Raw genomic sequence first — 19,907 nt, forward strand, 5'->3', positions numbered from 1 at the left:
CTGTCATGGATCAATAATGCAGAATTTCAGTGAGTGTGGTGTGTACGGACCTCGGCTGGGATTCTCAATTCCCAAGAAGGCTTCCATGAAGAAAGCTACAAGGGAACTCCACTGCTAGCCCTCCCTCCACCTAACTCCTCTTTTGTCCCAGCCCCTCCCTCTCATCCTAACCGTGGGGGAGGCCCTCCCACTGGTTAGGGGTGAGTTAATCAGTGGGCTTACCAGTGCAGCTTTGAAGCAACTTCTGGGGAGAGGCTGGGGAAGGGTGATTGAGGAAGCGCTAAATCCCGGGGTGGCTGCGGGGAGTTCCTTGCCAGGCGTTCTGGCCAACATCACCTGCAGCCCCAGTTCTACCTGGGTCCCCAACTCTGGGCAGGCAGGTGGAGTAGGACAAGACTGACCTTGGCATTGTTAGCAAAACAAAACACAGCTGAACAAATTTGAAGATCTAATAGTTGGCTTTTTTGAGTTTCATGAATTGAGCAGCATCCCATGAAGCAAAGTAGAGGGGAGGTACAAAGGGGAAGGATTTACGGGGAGAGGAGGGCAGGGCAAGAGGTTGTTAACAAAGGAAACAAAGGTTTTTTTCAGGACAGGTCACCTTCCCCTGGAGCAGGGGGAGGACAAGGGGTCTTATTAGATGGATTACCTCATTTTCCTTAAGCATGGGCAGGGGGGTGGATCGAGAGGGCTCACGTGACAAGATTACCTCATTGGTGCTGACCAGCAAATTCCAGATTGATTGGTTTAAAATTCCGGTCCTGGAGAAGCTGAAACTTCAATTAAGTCTTGGTTTGCTATGCTGAGGACAGGTGACTCCATTGAGAGTCTGTAGCTTTATTTTTATTTATTTACTTATTTATTAAGATTTTATTTATTCATTCAGGAGAGACACAGAAAGAGGCAGAGACACAGGCAGGTGGAGAAGCAAGCACCCCACAGGGAGCCCGATGTGACTCAGTCCCATGACCCTGGGATCACGCCCTGAGTCAAAGGCAGACAGACGCTCAACCACTAAGCCACCCAGGTGCCCCCGCCTATAACTTTCTTTTTAATGAGACCAGGACCGGGTTAAATCTGTGTTTCCATCTTGGAGCTCTGTTTGTTACCAGCCGGGAGGCCTTACAAGTTCTTGTCAGTGGGTTTCTTCATCCATTAGTGTGGATAATAACACCCACCTGGAAATACAACTAAACTCAAGGCGTTCACCCCTTGGGGTGCATCAAATTGAACACACAGCCTTTGTTGAGAGCAAAGAAGTTGGTATTACCTGTTACAAGTAAGGAGACGGGGAGATAGCTCTCAAAGCACTGTCTCCCTGAGGGGTTACTACAGGAAGCTTTTATTCTGGGCAGCCTGGGTAGCTCAACGGTTGAGCGCCTGCCTTTGGCCCAGGGTGTGATCCTGGAAACCCGGGATCGAGTTCCATGTCAGGCTCCCTGCATGGAGCCTGCTTCTCCCTCTGCCTGTGTTTCTGCCTGCTCCCCTCCTCTCTGTTTTTCTCATGAACAAATAAATAAAATCTTTTTTTTAAAAAAAGGAAGCTTTTATTCCTTGTATTCATGTATTGAGGGCAGGGGCAGGGAGCTCGCACAGGCACTTTTGGTTCAATTGCACATACCTAGTGTGTCAATATGCTAGTGCATACATCGGATGTCCCCCCCCAAAATGGCGGAAAACTCTGCCCATGGGAGGGGACTCAGTAATATAATGAGCTAAAAGTAACTTCGGGACCACTTGGGGGCATCTGCATAGGTCCTCCACTCCAATCCACCTCCAACTGGCTCACATAAGGGGCTGTCAGGCAAAACACACATAACAAGGGGCTCTCAGGTGAAACACCTAGTTGGGTGTTGGTTCTGCAAACAAAACATGTTCCTTCCCTGCTTCTGTCCCTTCCCTTCTTCCCTTCTGCTGACAGCTTTTAGCCCTCTTATTTGAGTAACTTCCCATTGCATCCTAGTTAACAGAAGCACCATTAGTGGCTTAAAATGTCCAGCATAAAGCCCTCGGAACAGCTGGGCAGTGCCACCTATCACTGGTATTATCACTGCAGCTTCCTTTGAAGGAAGGTAGGAATACCAGGGACTCTCATCCCTTCCCACCCACTCCCAAAACAAACAGAACGAACCAAATATACTCACCTGTTTGCTGTGCGTAGTAGAGTATTTCCAGAGTAGAGTATTTCCAGTATTACCCTGCAAATGGTCCACACACGAGTGTTGGAGACTGAGACGATGAATACCTGGGAGCTATTAAAGGAAGGCTCTCTTTAGACATATGCTGTCATTGCTGGGTGATCTATATAGTTTGGGAATGAAAGAATGCTCGTTATTTTGTTTTAAATATAAGTCCACATGGCTTGCTAGAGCCAAGAATGCATGCAAATGTCTCTGAATTTTGGGAGCCAGACTTTGCTAAATGTATGTGTGGTCTAGCCTTCCTAAACCAACAAATAATTAACAGTTGGCACCCCAAACCTATCAAACCCCAGTGCTTGTGTTCCCTCTGCAGTGAACTTGGTCCGATGGCTGGTTCCTTGGCCTTCCCTTCCTCACATGCACTTGGACCCTCCAACATATGTTCACATCTCCTCTCATTATCCACTTGAACGCTTGGGGTCTCTGAGCCTCGTTTTCTCTGTAAGCCATGGGTTGGGGGCCAGACTGGGTCCCATCTCTCCCAACTTTTGGTGATTGTGATCCATGGCTCCGTATGTGGGAGAAGAGAAGCACCGTGAGCCCAGGTAGTCCTCGGAGCATCATTATCTGGCTCTAGCTGGTCCCGGTCCCTGGTTGGCATTGCATGGGTCCCCCTTAGTAGCACTCTGAGTCCTGTGCTCACCTCACTTGCTCTTACTCCCTTGGCCCTTGCTTTTCATTTAGTCACAAATACGTGCCTTCTTAATTTTTTAAAAAAGATTTTATTTATTCATGAGAGATAGAGGCAAAGACATAGGTAGAGAGAGAAGCAGTCTCCATGCAGGGAGCCCGGCATGGGACTCGATCCCGGGTCTCCAGAATCAGGCCCTGGGCTGAAGGCAGGTGCCAAACCGCGGAGCCACCCTGTCCCAGATACGAGCTTTCCTTTGCTCCTCTTCTGTGCTGTGACTTGGCATCTGCTTGAGAGGTCCTTGCGTTCTCCGATCTTTGCGTTCTCTTCTCTCACAGTGTCCTAGGGAAGCAGAGGCATGTAGGGGGAATGAGGCATACCTGGCTGAAGTCCAGCCTCTGCAGCTCCTACGGGGGCCCTTGGACAGGTCTCTTGCCATTCTGACTTTCCTCATCTCTGACATGGAGACAGCAACCTGTCAGGGTAGTTACAGGAATGAACGAGACTAATAGACAGGAAGCCCTTGGTGTACAGTAGATGCTCAGTAAATGTTAATCCCTTCCTCCATCTGTAGTGAATGAGGATGGTTGTCGGGCACCACTGAAACCTCTCTTGTGGTAGGCTTTTCCTGCCACCAGGTCACACCGCCTCTGCCATGGAGGTGTTTGGTTGCTCTGCCCTGAAAGAAATTGCAACCCCCCAGCCCAGCTAGCTGAGACCATATGGTGCTTCTCTTCTCACCTAAGAAGTCAGAAGGCAGCACAAGTGCAGGTCAGCCAACTCATGTCTTCTCTGGTTACCAGGATGTTGCTACCATTCAGGTACTGTGATGTCAAATTTTTTTCCAGATGCCGTTTCTTCCAATATGACTCTATAAACACAGGGAGACTGCTGCTGACTCACAGCTGAGAAGAATGTCCCACACTTCAACCAATCCCTGGTAACGGCATTGGTCACCATGAGTATCCTGAAGCCACCCTGATTACTAACTGGTGTGGTGGCTTGGCTCCCTGCCCTGAAGCACCGGGCCACCAGAGGGTAGACAGCTGAACAAAATGAAAGATGGAGGGTTTTTTTTAGAAGGAGGAGGGGTAGGGGTGAGTGAATTTGCAGAAGGTGACAGTGGACCCTGTAATTTTTTGGATTTTGCTAGCTCTCTAAATAATAGCACTGGGGATCCTGGGTGGCTCAGCGGTTCAGCGCCTGCCTTCTGCCCAGGGCATGATCCTGGAGTCCTGGGATCGAGTCCCACATCGGGCTCCTTGCATGGAGCCTGCTTCTTCGTCTGCCTGTGTCTCTACCTCTCAATTTCTCCCTGTGTCTCTAATGAATAAATAAATAAAATCTTAAAAAAATAATAACACTGATTGAGCACTTACTAAGGGCTGTTCTAGGTGTTTTATGGTATTAAACAATTTAATTTCCACCCTCAAAGCAGGTGCCATCCTTATCCCACATTGACATGGAGGGAAACTAGAGCAGGGGGTGAGCATTTTGATCAAGGGCATACAGCCGGTGAGCACAGAGGCTGCATTTCGTGCCTTGGCAGTTTGGCTACAGAGTTCTTGCCCTTAACCAGTGCCATCCTGCCTCTTGGAGGGCCCTTTACAGAAGGTGTTGATGCCCCCTTTGCATTCAGCAAATGTGACTCTTTGTTATGCTGCAGGTAGACCCAGTCCATCACAGAGAAGTCACACCTTTACTGGACACGAGTGGACTTTTTTTTTTTTTAAGATTTTTTATTTATTTGAGAGAAAGAGAGAGAGAGCACAAGCAGGGGAGGGGCAGAGAGAGAGGGAGAAGCAGACTCCCTGCTGAGCAGGGAGCCTGATGTGGGGCTCAATCCCAGGACCCCAAGATCATGACCTGAGCTGAAGGCAGACCCTTAACTGATGGAGCCACCCAGGTGCCCTGTGAGTGGACTTTTTGTTTGGACCACAGGGTCCTTTTTATCATCTATGTAGCATCTGCTTCAAGTGGGCACTTGGGAGTTCTCTTTCCCTCCCTCACCCTGACATCCTGCCCTCTCACACTTCTTCCCACATCCTCAGTCTTCCACTTCCTGCCTGTCCTGCAGGTCCCCAGCTTCCTTCTGCAGTGGTGGCAGGGGCCAGAGCCTGAGACTTAGATTCTTCACATTCTCCAGGTGAAGAACCTACCAGGAAAAAGAAAGGACCAAAGCAAAGCTTCAGCGTGTTGGTGGGCTAACCAAGTTTTGGTCTTGGTACTCCATTGTATCTTTTGTCAACTCCTCGCAGGAGGGTAAAGTGCCAGAAAATCTCATCTTGCTACTGGAGGTGGGGCTCATTGGGAGTCGTGAATAGGGAATTACCGAGAGACCATAGTAATATGTGTGGGACTGTCAGGACCCTTCCCCGCCTCCCCTACATACAGATGAACTCTTCTTAAGATTAGAATTCAAGAATGTATAATTCAGTTAAAGACATTAAAAAAAAAAAAAGACATTAATTCAGTTAAAGACATCCAAAGCCTCAGGCTGTTTGTTCTCGTACCACGTCACCACCCAAGTCAGGGATGCTTTCTTAAGCCTGGGCACCATGATGTCAGAACATCTGGTCCACCAAGTCAGCCGTGACTAGCGTGTCTGTTGGACACCAAGTGATCTGATACAACTTTTTATGGGATTACCCTGGTGCCTTGGAATTGTATAGATGCAGCCTCAGTCATTTCGGAAGCAATTAGTAAATAATGAGAGGTACTAAGCTGCTCACTTGGTCTGTAATATCCTCGCATGGAAGGCACAAAAGTGACGGGGAGATTCATTTTCTTAAATAGGTAGGTTTTCCTGAAAAAGAAATTAAAAAAATTATTGCTTGAGAAATAAAGAAATAGTCATTAGAATCGCAACCATTTCATAAACGTACCTTAACATTATAACACCACATTAGCATGAACGAATGTACCGGAATGCAGTCTGTTTGCCTAATAAAAAGACTGTGTCAAACTCAAAATGAGGCCATTTACTAAAACATACAAGCTTTTGGTTAATTTATAATATTCTCCTAATCCCACTTTTATCAGCTCTACTTTGGTGCACTTGGTATTAATTGCCTATTATAGCAGGTATTTGAACACATCTCCTCTTTCATCTGAAGAAAATATTAGCATATCGTAGAGCTGTTGGGACAGATTGTATCTGAGCCACTTTTTCCTCCTTGCAGAAAAGCCTATCAATCATAACTGAATATAGTGATTAATAATGTCACAGCTCTTATTCGCATGTCTGTGTGCAACTAAATGAAGAGGAGTGCTTACATTTTGATCTAGAGAATTTCACATAACAAAATAATCAGTTGGCATTTTAGAAAAAAATTATATTGAAAAATGCTTCTACCCCAGGACCTATTTTTGGTTGTTCTATTATTAATTTACTAAAGGCTTCATCAGGAAGCCAAAGCAAAGATTCTGTTATATCAGAATTTGTATCATTTCAGACTAAGTTTATCTTTTTTTTTTTTTTTTTTTTATCACATGTTCAGTAGTTCCATCAAGATCATAGGGGACACTGGCTAGTGCACTTGGGCTTCCCCAGCTGGGTGTGCATCGAGCACCAGCCCTCACTGTGCACGTGCCTCTGAGCAAGCCAGTCCCTCTGGGCCAATTCCTTGGCCGTGAAATGGGGAAAGAATATTGCAAAGCTTTTCCAATCTTTTTGATATTTTTGATGAGAATCAATGTAAAATGATCTTACCATAGTGCCAGGCCATAGAAATTACTCAAAACAGCAGGAGTTTGCATTTGGAGGAGATAAGACATGAGTTGTCATGTGGAAGGGGAAATGACAGTATGTGGTCACTCCTGGCTTGAGGCCACAGCAAGGGCTGTGTGCTGAAGCCCTCCACACTTACATCTCCATCTGGGCTCCGGACTCACTGTTGTCGGCAGAGCAAACCACACCTTCTGATGGTCCTCCTCGCCCTCGCAGGCAGCCTTCTTCCCTTGGTCAGCTCCACATTGGGGTGAATGGTTTTACCCTACCATTCATGGAGTGGTTCACACAGAGAGCTAGGATGAGCCTTGATTCCTACGTTTCCTTACTGGCCCCGCTTCTACATCCAGTCCATCGGTGAGTCCCGTCTGCTGTGTCCTATGTGCCATACCCAGAACCCATCTACCTCTTCATCCACTGCCACCGTTGTCCCAGCCTGTGCTTTGTCAGGAGCTCATGGACTGCCTTTCCGGTTCCTGCCCATGCCCCGCACAATCTCTTTTCCACATGACACCCAGAATTATCTGTTCAAAGTATAAGTCAGATATCATCAGACTCCTCTGGTTAAGAGTCCTGTGGCTTTGGGTTGCCCATTGAGGACACATCAGGCAAACATCCTGGCTTATGGCTCTCATCATGGAGATTTTTTTTGACTAATCTATCTAAAATTCCTTATTTTCCCTGACACTTGGGAATGTCCTGAGATATTTTGTTTACTTGTTTATCACTAGGATCTATGTTCCCTGGGAGCAGGTGCCTTCTCTGTCTTGCCCGCTGTTGTAACTAGTGCCTTGAACAGATCCTGGCAGTTAACATGACCTCAGGAAACATCGACTGATTAAACAGTTCCATTGGGAAAGTTCACAGTAGTCGGAGTAGCCAGGAAACACTGCATGGCACGGGTGAGACTGGCACTTGAGTTGGGCCATGGATGGTATTTCAGTGTGGTGAGGCCGGAGTAGGGGATTGAGATGTGGGGTAGCTCTCAGGATTGCACTCTGGCACAAGAAGAGGACATGGGCACGGTGGCAGTGGAGATGTGGCCCGGGCCATGGGGAGACAAGCTCTGTGACCATCCTGTGGAGAGGTCTGTTTCTCCAGGCAGGGTGGGACAGAACACTTTTGAAAGGTAGAATGGAGAAAAAGATGGAATTATTTGAAGGTCAGGTGTGAACCCTAAAGCATGGGGCCAGGGTGGTGGTGCTGGAGGTTCACTGCCGATTTCCCACAACGAGGGGCATGTTTTGGAGATGGCTGTCAGCAGTGTCGTGGAGGCCAGCTGGAATCTGAGGTATCTGGTAGTAGGCCTTGGAGGTCACTCAGCACCAGGGGCAGCCTGCATGTGTTGAACACCTCAGGTGTTGGGGGGATACCGTGGAGTCCCGGGAAGGAGTGAGCTTGTACCTCCTGGTGTGTGCAGCTCTGTCCTGTGAGGGGTCTGGGGTCATGGCGACAGGGACCTCAGCTTTCCTCGTGCAGTGCCTGGGATGGAGCTCCCATCCTATGAGCATGGGCTGGGTTAGAAAGAAAGAAGGTACAGGAAATGATTCCTCTAGTTTGGGCGCATGTTAAAAGGCCTTGGTGTTTAGACTTAGGGCTTAAAACTTCTGACCCAGAAGTTCAGTGACAGCTAAAATTTATTAGAAGTTTTTATATGTTATAGGGAAGCCTTTTGAAAATAAAAATCACATGTGGGAGGAGATTTACATGGCCTGTGGAATATGTAACAGCAAGTTTCCCTCTTTACCTTGGCTGCAAGGAAACCCAAAGCCAGATTTTTCGGATTTTTGCTCCCTTGTAGCAACTCTGACTTTTACGTTGCTTTATTTAGCTTTTTTTTTTTTTTAAGCTCCTTTTTCTCTGCTTCCATGGATCTCATTTAGATGTCTTTTTTATGTAAGCTTGTTCAGTTTTTGGTAAAGGCAGAATTTGTATGAGTTCAATAACTACCGGCATCATCCTGGGCCTATGGGGGCAGGCGCCAGAGCAGTGAGAGGAAGCATCAGCCCCGGGCAGAGAGGCAAAGCCTTTGTTAAAGGTGAGCAGTGCCCGGCCACCGCTCCTCCCACATGTCCCCAAATTGAAAGTTTGTGTTTATGGGGTTCTGAATGTAGTCTAATTTTTTCCTATCTGGTTTGGCTCATCTCTACCAGCTGGTAAATAGGAAATGTTCACGGTAGGAAGCCAATACTCTGCAGAGTGTAAACAGATGGAATCGATATAAAGTGACAAGCTAGACTGTGCTATGGAGAATACAGAGCCAAAAGTAAGAACATAACAGTCAAGCTACTTGCTTCGTTCCAGTTCATTTAGTCCTGAATAGCGCTTCATATCTGCACAGCTGTGTTGTTCTTTTTTTCCCCTCTTTCTTTCTTCTGGGTTGATAATGACAATTTCAAAGAAAAACTTTAATTAAAGATTTTATACGAAATAGCCAAAAGTAGAATAATAAGGAAAATGAGCATTGATGTGTTTATTGTAAGAAAAATCCTCTTTCACGGTTTCATTTAAAAAATTTACTCCTTAAATTTAAAATGAATGTAGTCGTGGTGACAGAAAGGTGCCAGACTGACAGCCGTGGATGCTGAACCCCTCCATTGTGCTACAGAGCCAAGACCTAGAGGCTGCTAGAAGCCCCCTCCCCTTGGGGTTCAGTCCCTAAGCAGGCGGGGGGAGGGGGGATGGCGTCCTCACCCCCTTCTGCTAGAAACTGGGCAAGGAAGGCTGCTTCTGGGGGAGGAACTGCACAGAAGACCGCTTAGCAGGAGCCAGTAAGATAACACTGTGGACAGTTTAAGTTAATTTACTGTGCAGGTTGTGCTCTGGCGTGAAGAGGCTTGGCCTTCATCTGGGAGGGCCACATCGGAGCTGGGCCTAGGGAAGGATTATTTGCAGCCTGGCTGAGAATCCTGGCCTTCTGGGAGGCAACATTGGGCCTCTTCTCACCTCCTTTAACGTCTGGGTGGTCATATTTATTTGGGTTCACAGCTTTCCTTCCTGGAGCTCAAAGTGCTATAAAAAGAATTTTAAACAAAGAACTATAGAGTACTAATAACAGCCACTGTTAGCAGTTTATTGAACCATCTGAACTCAGTGGGATACAAATATGAAGCAGTTTGATTTTTCTCTTCTCACTGTTCTCAAGCAGGCGCTAGCAAATCTGCCTTTTCATCCCCTAAGGGTATCAGATAGGCGGATCTTGTGGCTTTCTGGTCACATTTAGTTATAAATAAAACTACTACAGGCCAATCCAGCTTCGGACCTTGAGCTCATATCCAGCTCAGTTGGCCATCTCCTCCCCTTCTTCACTGGGGCACTTGTCCTGTGCTGAGGGTTGAGGAAAGGGAGTGTGTCTTTCTCTTCCTTCACTGGTGTCCTCTCTGGGCAGCATGTAAAGGCTACTCTCTTATGGAGCCCATGGGGAATTATTAGGACCGTGTTTTGGGGGCCTCTGAACTAAGTGACTCCCTGATGAGGAGGGTCAGCTCTACTCCTGGTGGTTCTCTGCATATCCTCAGGCTGTGTGGCTCCCTTCACCTGAGGAGCAGCCCCTCTGGGAGCAGGACAACTCAGGCCTTCTGCCTTTTTTGGTCTCCATTTAACCCACTGAAAATTTACACATGCCATCTCTGCCAACGGTAGGCATGCACACTGTGCTCATCTGCCCCTCCCACTCTGTTCTGCTATCTCTGTCCAATTCTCAGTTTCTTTTCCTTGGAAGGTGTACCGTGGATCACTGAATCCACTGGGAAATGAGATGCTTACATATCCCTTCTTTCAGGTGTCTGCCCTTGTCTGTACAAGAATTTCCTTAGCCTGTTAAAGCTTCTTCCCCATGAATGCTGCAGTCACTCCATCCATCCATCCATCCATCCATCCATCACCATCCATCCATTCATTTATCCATACATCATCCATCCACCCATCATCCAACCATCCATTATTCATCTATCCATCATCCATGCATCCATCATCCATCCATCTCTCCATCTACCCATTTATGTATCTATCCAGCCAGCTAGCCATCTTCCATCCATCCATCCTCCCATCTATTCATACATATATACATTCATCCATTCAACAAATATTCATTAGTCCAGGCCCTTTTTTTGGTTCTGGACTCCTGCCTACCGAAGACCTTATATCCTCTCAAGGCTCCTATTAGGCTGGTCAAGGAGGGCAGTGAAGGGGTTAGAGGAGTTGGCTGGGGTGGGAGAGAGTAGTGCTACTCAGTATTTCTTGACATGGGTGTGTGGTTATTTGAGACTCTGTCCTTAACCTTTGGTCCCAGTCCACAATCCCCATCATGCGGCCATGTATGATGTTCCACATGAGGCACTTGCATACATGTGCTTGTTTCCTCTCAGCCACACTCTGACACAGGTCCTTACTCATTTCCATTTCACAGATGAGGAAACTGAAGTTTAGTTGTCAGGGTACTGTTCCAAGGTGACCTGAAAAATAGCGCAGAGCTGGGATTTGAAGTCTCATGTCAGGGCCAGTGTCGGGCCATGCGCCACACTGCATGGAGGTCCCTTGTGGAGAGGGAGGGAGGGGAGCATTGAAGTGCCAGTGCTGTGGTGAGGGTGGGGGCTGGCTGCAGCCCAGAGCAGTTTCTATGGTTCTCAGTGTGGCTTACCATCATGCCTGCCTCCGCTTTACTTGTTACAGTTGGACGTTCTCTGCTTCTTGTAATAGCACTTAAGAATCTGTCCTCCATAAATTCACCTAAATCTTTTTTTGAGTGTTTTAATATTGCTCTGATTGTTCCTCCCACTTCGGTAAGCACTTCCTCTTTTTCACTTCACTCCTGTGTGAGATAGGGCTTCATTTCTTTTCTGGAAATGTTAGGTGAATGAGTCCTGGCTTGTGTAGGCACCCTGCAGAACTTAAAGCTTTCCAGCCGGCTTTTCCCCAGCCCTACTGTCCACATGGAATCTAGGCTTTTTAGTCTGTCCTCACGTTGGTTCCCTTCCTAGATATTGGGTTCATCACCCACCATCCCCCTCCTCCTTGGGCATCTCCCCAGCCTGGGGCTCCAAGAACATGGAGAGGGTCACATGTTGCCCTGCTTTGGAGGTCAGTGGTACTGCAAGGGGGGCTGGGTGCAGTGGGGGCTGGGGAGGAGGAGCAGAGAAGTGGCAGGCCAGGGTGCTGTTCGAGACTGCTAGCTAGGATTAGCTGGGGGGTGGAGGGTGGAGAGCCGGGGCTGTGGAGGGGAAGCAGCTCCTGCCTGGGCCTGGGCTGGGGAGAATGGGCGGGGAGGGTGTCAGGACTAAGTCTGCTCCCCTCCTCCCCAGGATGGGGAAGATGGTTGGGAAGAGAAGACTTTGAGCAGCTTCTTCATAGCCTCAGGCCCTGTCTTTATCCTGGCTCCCTGTCTTTAATTTAAGGTTGTAAGTAGCTATTGTTTTGATTTTATTTTAAATCCTCGGGGCTTCTCCTCCAGTGTTTGTGCACAGAAAGCTCCCCAACATGTGCCACCACCTTCAGAGAGAAGTGGGAGTGCATGGGGGAGAGTGGAACAGGGGTCATGAACTTGTTCTGGAAAGATAGTGAGTCTTGCTGTTTTTATGGACCAGACATTCTGTCCAACTGCTCAACTCTGCCACCATTTGTAGGGGAAGCAGCCAGAGGCAATGTGGAAACAAGTGAGCCTGCCTGGGCACCGATAATATTTCCTTATGGATACCAAAATCTGAAGTTCCCCTTTCCCTTGTCATCAAATACCCTTTTTCTGATTTTTTTTTTTTTTGACTATTAAGAAATGTAAAAACTATTTCTAGCTTACAGGGATACAAAAATAGGTGGTAGGCAGGAGTCTGCTGCATGCCGAATACGCAAAGGTAGTCAGGCCTCCTAGGCAAGGAAGCCAAGAGAGAAGAGCACCCCCTTTCAGGCCTATCTCTGTGCGGTAAGGGGAGTGAGAGCACATTTTCTTTCCTGGGAAGCAGCCTGGGTTTGGGGGAAGAAACGAGAAGCAGTGGCTCCTCTCGTTTTGCTAACTGTGCACCAGTTTTTGCCTCTGTCCATGGGTTTGGCCCTCAGGACTACTACTCCCTCAAAGCCGTGGGGATTAAGGGTTGGAGCCCAGGAGAGCAGAGGCCAGATAGGGAGCTGGGGACTAGTTGCAGGCAGGAATATGCCCAGATGACTAGATCAAAGTCCCGCAGCCAGTGGGATGGAAGTGTAATTGGGAAAGCCAGAGGCAGTGCACAGGATCCTACCCCGAAGGAGCAGTGGCAGGGCCAGAGAAGGGGTCAGGGCAGCAGACACAGCATGCTAACTCACTCTGCACATGTTCATGAACATCCACTCTGTCCAGGTGCTGTCCTAAGCCCCAGGGATATAGCAGCAAGCAAAACCAAGTCCTTCTCTGTGGAGTTTACATTTCAGTGGAGGAAGGAAGACAATAAACATACAAAAGAAATAGGAAGTGATCCAAGTGTAGATGAATACAAGAGAAAGTGTGAGGGATCAGAAAGGGATGAGTGCAGGCTCTCGTGTGGGCCATGGAGGAAGGCTTGTTGGAGCAGGTGGCAGTGTGACACACCTGAATGAAGGCCGGAGATAGCTATCAGGAGGAGGAGATTGGATGAGCATGCTTGGTAGGGGTGGGGGAGAACAAGGAGGCCTGGAGCAGAGAGAGTAGGGGAGGGATGGAGGGGCGGGGTCAAGAGGTAGTGGGGGTCAGATTGACTAGGGCAGATCAACTAGGGCTTCGCAGGCCAGGCTGGGTGAGGACTTTCCAGTATGTAAGAGAGAGCCTGCCGTGCTGGTGAATTTGAGTAGTTCGTTGTGGCTGGAGCCCAGGGACTGTGGGAGGGGGTGATTTTGTGGGATATGGAGCTGGCGTGGGGGGTAAGCAGGAGGCTCAGAGATGGTGGCTCTTAATACAGACATGTCCCACTTATACCAAAATGGCACACGTCTAGCTGGCCTAGAAAGGGGCTAGATGCTGCCCACGCCATCCTGTTTCTCAGTCTTTACCTTCTCCTCTCCTGCCTCTCCTCCCTTCTCAAGGGAGCAGGGAAATGGGGTGGGACATGGACACGGTCACTCCCCTGACCCCAGCCACTTGATTCCTTTATGCTTTTTCCTGCTCTCCTGTCCTGGATGGGACGAGTCTTGTACACCGTGGCCCTAACTTCCCTGCCTCCGATAAGCCCTACCATCTGCAGCTCAATTCAGATCTTGCCAAACTTCAGTCTGACAAATGATAAGAAACTTGGAGACATACCTCTGGTGGGTGTGAGTTCTGTGCCAGACTTGCTGCTTCCTGGCTTTCCACGCTGGAGACCCATATGGGCTGCTTTGGGGGTTTAAAAAAGCGCATCGCCTCCTGTCCCCCATTTGATCAAAAGAGGTGAATCGAAATTTGGCAGCAGACAAGGTGCTGAGGGTTCTGTTTGACCACGGAGCAAGTGGCTCCGCTCTTTTAGACAAAGCGGTCGGGCTGAGGGTGGACGCACAAGCCAGCCTCACGGTGGTGGATGCAATTCCCACTGTTCCCTGCTGGGCATTCCCAGTTTGGGAGATTAAGATGGTTTCAGCCAGTGTTCCCTGGTTGTTAGAAGCGAGAGGTGTATATAGAATTTAGCATGGGGCTTTGCACAGAACATCCAATTAATATTTGTTCAGTTATGATATTACAATCATTATTCCATCTATAGCAGACCGAGCCATTCTTACATTCAGGATTGGCCCTGAGGAGGTATAACCAGGCTTCCTCAGAATGTGGCTTTTTCCTAAACAGGTGAAAAGGCAGGTTCATTCATTCACTCAGACACTTAACTGAGCCAGATCCCGGAACCGAAGCTCTGAACCCAACTCCAGGGACCTGACATTCTGGAGGGAGATAGTAAAGATGAGTATTAAATCGGTTGGTGAGATGTACTCTGAAGACAAGGATCAGAGTGTGTAGGGTGGGGTCTTACTTATACTTGTGGTCAGGAAGGCCTTTCTGATAAGATGACAAGAGGGCCGAGATCTGGATAAAGTCAGGGAATGGGACAGTTAGTATCTGGGGAAGAATGTTCTAGACAGAAAGAATAGCAAAGGCAAATGCCTTGAGGCAGGAGGAGCCTGGCAGCAAAGGACCTGGTGTGGCCTGAAAGCAGCGAGCCAGGGGACAAGTAGGGGAGATGAGTTGGGAGAGCTGCCAGGGCCAGTCTGTGGGGCCTGGCAGGTCACAGCTTGTGGGGAGATGTGAATGAGGCAGCGTGGTCGTGGGGGACTGGCTCATGAGTGTCTGATAGGTAGCATCATGGACCAGGAGGGGAGACCCCTCATGTGGGTTTGGAGTCAGACAGATGCCCGGGAGCATGGCGCCACCGGCCATTGTCTTATAACCATTTCTGTTTTTCCTGTAGATAAGGAGCGAGGTTCTCAGTGGGTGGAAGAGGGGAGCAGGGGTTGAGAAGGGAGGTTGGGAGGGGTGAGAAGCTCTGGATGGGGTGGCAAGTGACGGGCAGTGGAGCAGGATCACACAGTGCCCTCGAGTGAGGGGACCCAGTTGAGTGTTGGAGGGTCGCCCTCTGTGGCCACAGCAGGGCTTGGAAGAGGCAGTGTGTTGGATTTAACCAGGGATGGGGGCTTGCCAGGGCTGAGGGGGGAGGAGGAAGCACATATGCAGTGGTGATTATAGAGACTGAGCCATTGGGAGGGAGCGAGGGGGAGCTGTGCACAGGAACTGAGTGGCAGGTGGGGGCCCTGCTGAGGAGAAGGCTGTGGGGTCATGCGCTTGAGCAAGGCGCAAGAGGAAGAGGGATGGGGTGGTTGGAGCATGGGGCTTGATTTTGGAGAGTGGCAGTCATTGGGGATGACACGGTGTGGAGTCCGAGCAGGCAACGGTGACCTCTGGCTGAGAGGAGGACCAGGAGCTAAGAGACCTAGGCTCAGAGGTTGTCCATAGGGAGCCCTGAGTGGTCCTGGGAGCAGGGCTGGCATGTCAGGGGCTAACAGCCTAGCCGGGAGGCCTGGTGCTCATAGGTCCAGGCAGCTGGGGAGAAGAGGGAGCAGCAGCCATCCTCCCACCAGCCCAGTGCTTCCTCAGCTGTGAGCACAAGGGCAGCCACCCCAGGAGAGCGCTGTCAGGGGTTCCTCCCACGTCACGCAGAGTCCAGTGAAGGGAACCCACAGAGGAGTGTTGAGGAAGTAGGTGATGTTAATAAAGAGAAGAAAACCTGCTCTTCTTAGGGTTTTCCCCTGACCTCTTCGTGGGAGGCACCGAACATACCCGAGTCTAGACTGGGCATGGACTTGACCTTGCCCAGGGCAGCAGAGTCAGACCTGCCGAAGCCCAGTCATGCCAGACCTTCATCACTTTTCCTCTACAATCCCAACCCTGGCCTTTGTGTTCTGCTGTGCGGAATGCCGTCCTGTCCTGCCCTAGCCACCCCCCTCAACTCAGATGCCTCCTCCTCCAGGAAGCCTCCTAGATGACTCAGGCTGAAAGGGCTTACAGCTCTGCATTCTCTGTTCTCTGGCTCTTGTTTCCACAGCTCAGCTTCAGCAAACACTTATTTTACATCCTGTCTTTTCCTCGGGAAGTGTGGGTAAAGGGTAGGTAGACTTGCATTAGAATCCAGGTGATCATTGTTGATGGAGGTGATGTCGGGTAACTCATGTAGCCTCCCTGAACCTCCATTTTATCTAAAAATTGGGGAACAGTACTTTCCTCCTGTGGGTTGGGGGGATTCAATGACATAGCTCCGAGCTTGGCACCCATGAGCCCCGGTGGATGTTCCTGTCCTGGGTACAAGTAGGTTTGGGGTAAGCACACAGCTTAGTACTCTGCATCTCCACAGGGCTGCTCCAAATGCCTGTCACATTTATGTGCCCAATAAATATGCATTTGCTGAATTTGGGAAATATGTCTATACAACTTTTCTATAATATTTTTAAAAAATTCAGAGGGGTTGAAATGTATAGTCATATTTTGCAGCTCCTAGTAAAAACAGTTTGCATATGGCCATGAAAAATGAAGATAGTGCAAGTTCAGTCCTACCTGAACTATAGTTTTTGAGTACCAATTAACAAAAAAGATTTTTCTCATGGCTCTAAAAGGGAATGAATTGTCTATGAGACTTACTGCTTTACATCAGAAAGACTTTTTAAGAACTTACTGAGACCATTTACAGAGAAAATGGCTTTACAAACATTCAATAAATACAAAGTGTTCTTTTTTTCCATAGACATGTCATTTTGCAATACCTCAAGTGTGAGTCTTTGAAAACATTTTATTTTACCAGAAGTATTTAAAAACATTCATATTTTTTTTTAATGATCATTTTGGTTTTTAACACTGGGTCTTTTGACTTCTCCTAAATCACTTCTTCTGCACAGATTTTCAGAAACATTAAAACTATTTTCAAAGCCTTCAAGCTCATTGATGTTAGCAAGACTGGTCTAATCCAGCCCTGTGAACTGAGGAAAGTTCTCGAGACCTTCTGTTTGAAGATGAAAGATGATGAATACAAAAAGTAAGTAAACGAAGGTCAGGTGAGAGATTGCTCAGTAGAACTTAGCCCCGTTTCAAAGTGGGACCAGGCAGGTGCAGTGGAGCCAGACGTCGTCCCCTCTTGCCCTCTCTGTCTTGACTGTTTTTGGAAGAGGCACTCATGGCGTTTCTCCTGTGTTTGTGGTGCTCTCTACAAGTGCTCAAATTCAAGAGCTAATGATTCTAATTCTGAGAGTCCCCAGGGTGGCAGTCATCTGGCCTGCAGATCTGAACACATCTTGATTATTTAAGTAATCCATCACCAGTTGTCTCTCCATTCCTGGTTGGCCCCACACCCGCCATCCCCCGTGTTCCCAGTTCCCAGTTGACTTTTACTCAAAGCCTGGGGTTACAGAAGAACAAATTTCAGGATTTATTCATTGGTTGATGTGCTCCCTATTGGCTCTCCATCCTGATATAATAACAGAAACGCAATTTTCCTCCAAGGACCATTGTTGCTGGGGTCTGGGGGGCACTGCAGCCAGGGAGACAGTGAAAAACTGAACATCTCACTGCTTCACAGCTTTTGAAACCCACCACCACCTGCTTCTGACTCGGGGGCCATGTGTGGAAGCCTGCATGGGCATATTTTCTTTTTCTTTTCTTTCTTTTTTTTCCTGAGTCTCCAATAAACTCCAGATCATTTAGAAGAAGCCAAATGCCTGGCTTCTGTAGCTACCTGAGTTTTGAATGGAAGCCACTAGAAGGGGGTTTAACTTCATTTCTGTGGTACTTGGCCAAGAAGCTCTCTTCCTCTTCCTACTTTTTAAAAGTATCCCCCAGGCTGTTAACAGAAGTACCAAGCCTTATTATTTCACTCTGAGCCGAAGAGTTTCACATCACACTGCAGTTATAAATCCCTGTGACATTGGTGGCTGTGGTTGCTCGCATGGTGTCCATAAAGACAATGTTGCTTCTGGAAGGACAGGAAGAACTTGTTCCTACAGCAAGGAAGTGTATGGGGGCAGGTGACCATGGCATAGGCACTGTGGGGTCTGAGAAGCAAGGAGACTTTTTAAAAATAGGTGTTTCCTGGTCTTTGGGATATTTTCTTCTTTTTTTCCTCTTTATAACCCACCTCAGAATATAAAAGGACATAATAGATGTTTTAATTTTTACATCTTTCCGACTGGGAAAGTGTCCAGAATAAGATCCAAACAAAACAAATTAAATAATTTTGTGCACGCAATTATAGAACAGAAGCAACACTCTTCTAAAACAGGCAATCAAAAAACAAAACAGTGTTTTATTTGACAATAAACCTTGTGTTTGGCACTGCAGTCTCCAACCTAGTAAATCTATAAAAAATGTTACTGTCTGTTTCCCCATCTCGTAAGTATCGAATAATAAAGAACTCCACAAATTTTTATTTGAGGTTTTGTTAAGCCTCGAAAACAATACTGTTTTCATGATAAGGCTTGAGAAACTTAACATTGCTTTTCTTTAGAATTGCTTTTCTTTAGAATAGAAACGCAGAAGATCAAACGTAGACCATTTCTTCGATTGCTTTAATGCTTTTCTTATTGAAGCTCAAGAATATACTCTTTCCTTGAGAAGCTGCTTCAGTATTAGCTTGGCCTTTTTAGTTTTTGAGCAGGAGACACAATGCATTTTTGAATCCTTTCTTTTATCGAAAACAGCCTCCTATTGAATACCAGCCTCTGGCTCTTGGGGTGGTGGTAAAGCGCCTAGCCTTTGAGTCGGGCACACTTGGGGGTCAGGTCTGTGTGGCTCCCTCCCAGGTTCTAGGGCATGGGGAAGCTCCTGGGGCTCTCTGAGACTCAGGTTTCTCATAAATAGTGGAGGCTGAGGAGCCAACCTTGCAGGGCTGGTGCTAAGGTTCCCTGTAATGTGCATTGCAGGCCTGTGATGCGCCCAGCACATAGTAGGTTCTTGTCCCACAGTGACTCTGCCACAGTTCATAAAGCTTCTGGGAATGTGCTTTATTCCTTGGAAAACACTTCCCCTTAGGCTACAGAACACCAGGCAGTGTGTGTGAAGAGGCGAGAAAGAAAATCATCTCTGATTTTATACTTCATCATACCACCCTGGGACCCACTGGGTTTCTTTTCCCTTTCCCATCTCTCACATCCTCCTCTCTGTTGCCCTCCAGGCTGAAGTATTTGAATCCCAGTAAAATAATGCATGAGCAGCCTGAAAAGCCAACACTCTCAGGAGGTCAGCCTGCTGCCTGAGCAGAGCAGTGAAGCCCAAGGCTAGTTGTAGGTGTGGTACTGGAGAGGTTTACGGGTCTATGGGTGTCATTCCCTTCACCCTACAGTTGGCCTTCCTGCATGACCCACTCGCCTGAGGGTCTGCGCAGACGTGTGAGCTCTTCTGCTCCAAGCACAGATCTCTGGGAAAATGGCCATTGCCCTTTAATCTCAGGAACAGTTCTGCCTCAAAGCCCTTGAGATACTGCATGCCTGGGCAGTACTGAGGCTTGATTTTTGAGATTTTTATTTGTAGTAAATACTACCATGGAATTTTGTCTGTCTGTCCTCAATGAATATGTGGTCAGTATTCTAAAGACAGGTGGGCTGGGCATTAGGAGAGGTTAGGACTCTCTTAGGAAGAGATACCAGTCTGAAGCAATGTTGGATTTTTACAGAAAACAGGGAAGTTGGGGACAAGATTTTTGTCAGTATCTGACATGTTGCTGGGGCAGCAGAGTAGTCAACGCTTCTTATAGGACAGCAACTCAAACAGAAAGGAGCACAGTAGGTCAGCCTCCTGGGTCCCTGAGCCTACAGTCGTATTTTTACAAGGCAGAGACTGTGGATGAAAGATGTGGCTATTTGGGGGAGTTTCAGTGTTAGCATCTGGCAGCTATCCTATCTCCAG

General features: G+C 47.9%; 1 protein-coding gene across 6 annotated transcripts in view; it reads left to right on the plus strand.

Moving 5' to 3' along the window:
* EFCAB6 (EF-hand calcium binding domain 6) overlaps positions 1–19,907 on the plus strand; it is a 233,602-nt gene that overhangs the window by 45,090 nt on the left and 168,605 nt on the right. For all 6 annotated transcript variants that reach the window (XM_077914193.1, XM_077914189.1, XM_077914192.1 and 3 more), the window contains one exon: positions 16,910–17,046. In XM_077914193.1, coding sequence (XP_077770319.1) covers positions 16,910–17,046 — 137 coding nt within the window. The remainder of the gene's footprint in view (positions 1–16,909; positions 17,047–19,907) is intronic.

The sequence above is a fragment of the Canis aureus genome, chromosome 11, assembly GCF_053574225.1.
Source record: "Canis aureus isolate CA01 chromosome 11, VMU_Caureus_v.1.0, whole genome shotgun sequence".
Lineage (NCBI taxonomy): Eukaryota > Metazoa > Chordata > Mammalia > Carnivora > Canidae > Canis > Canis aureus.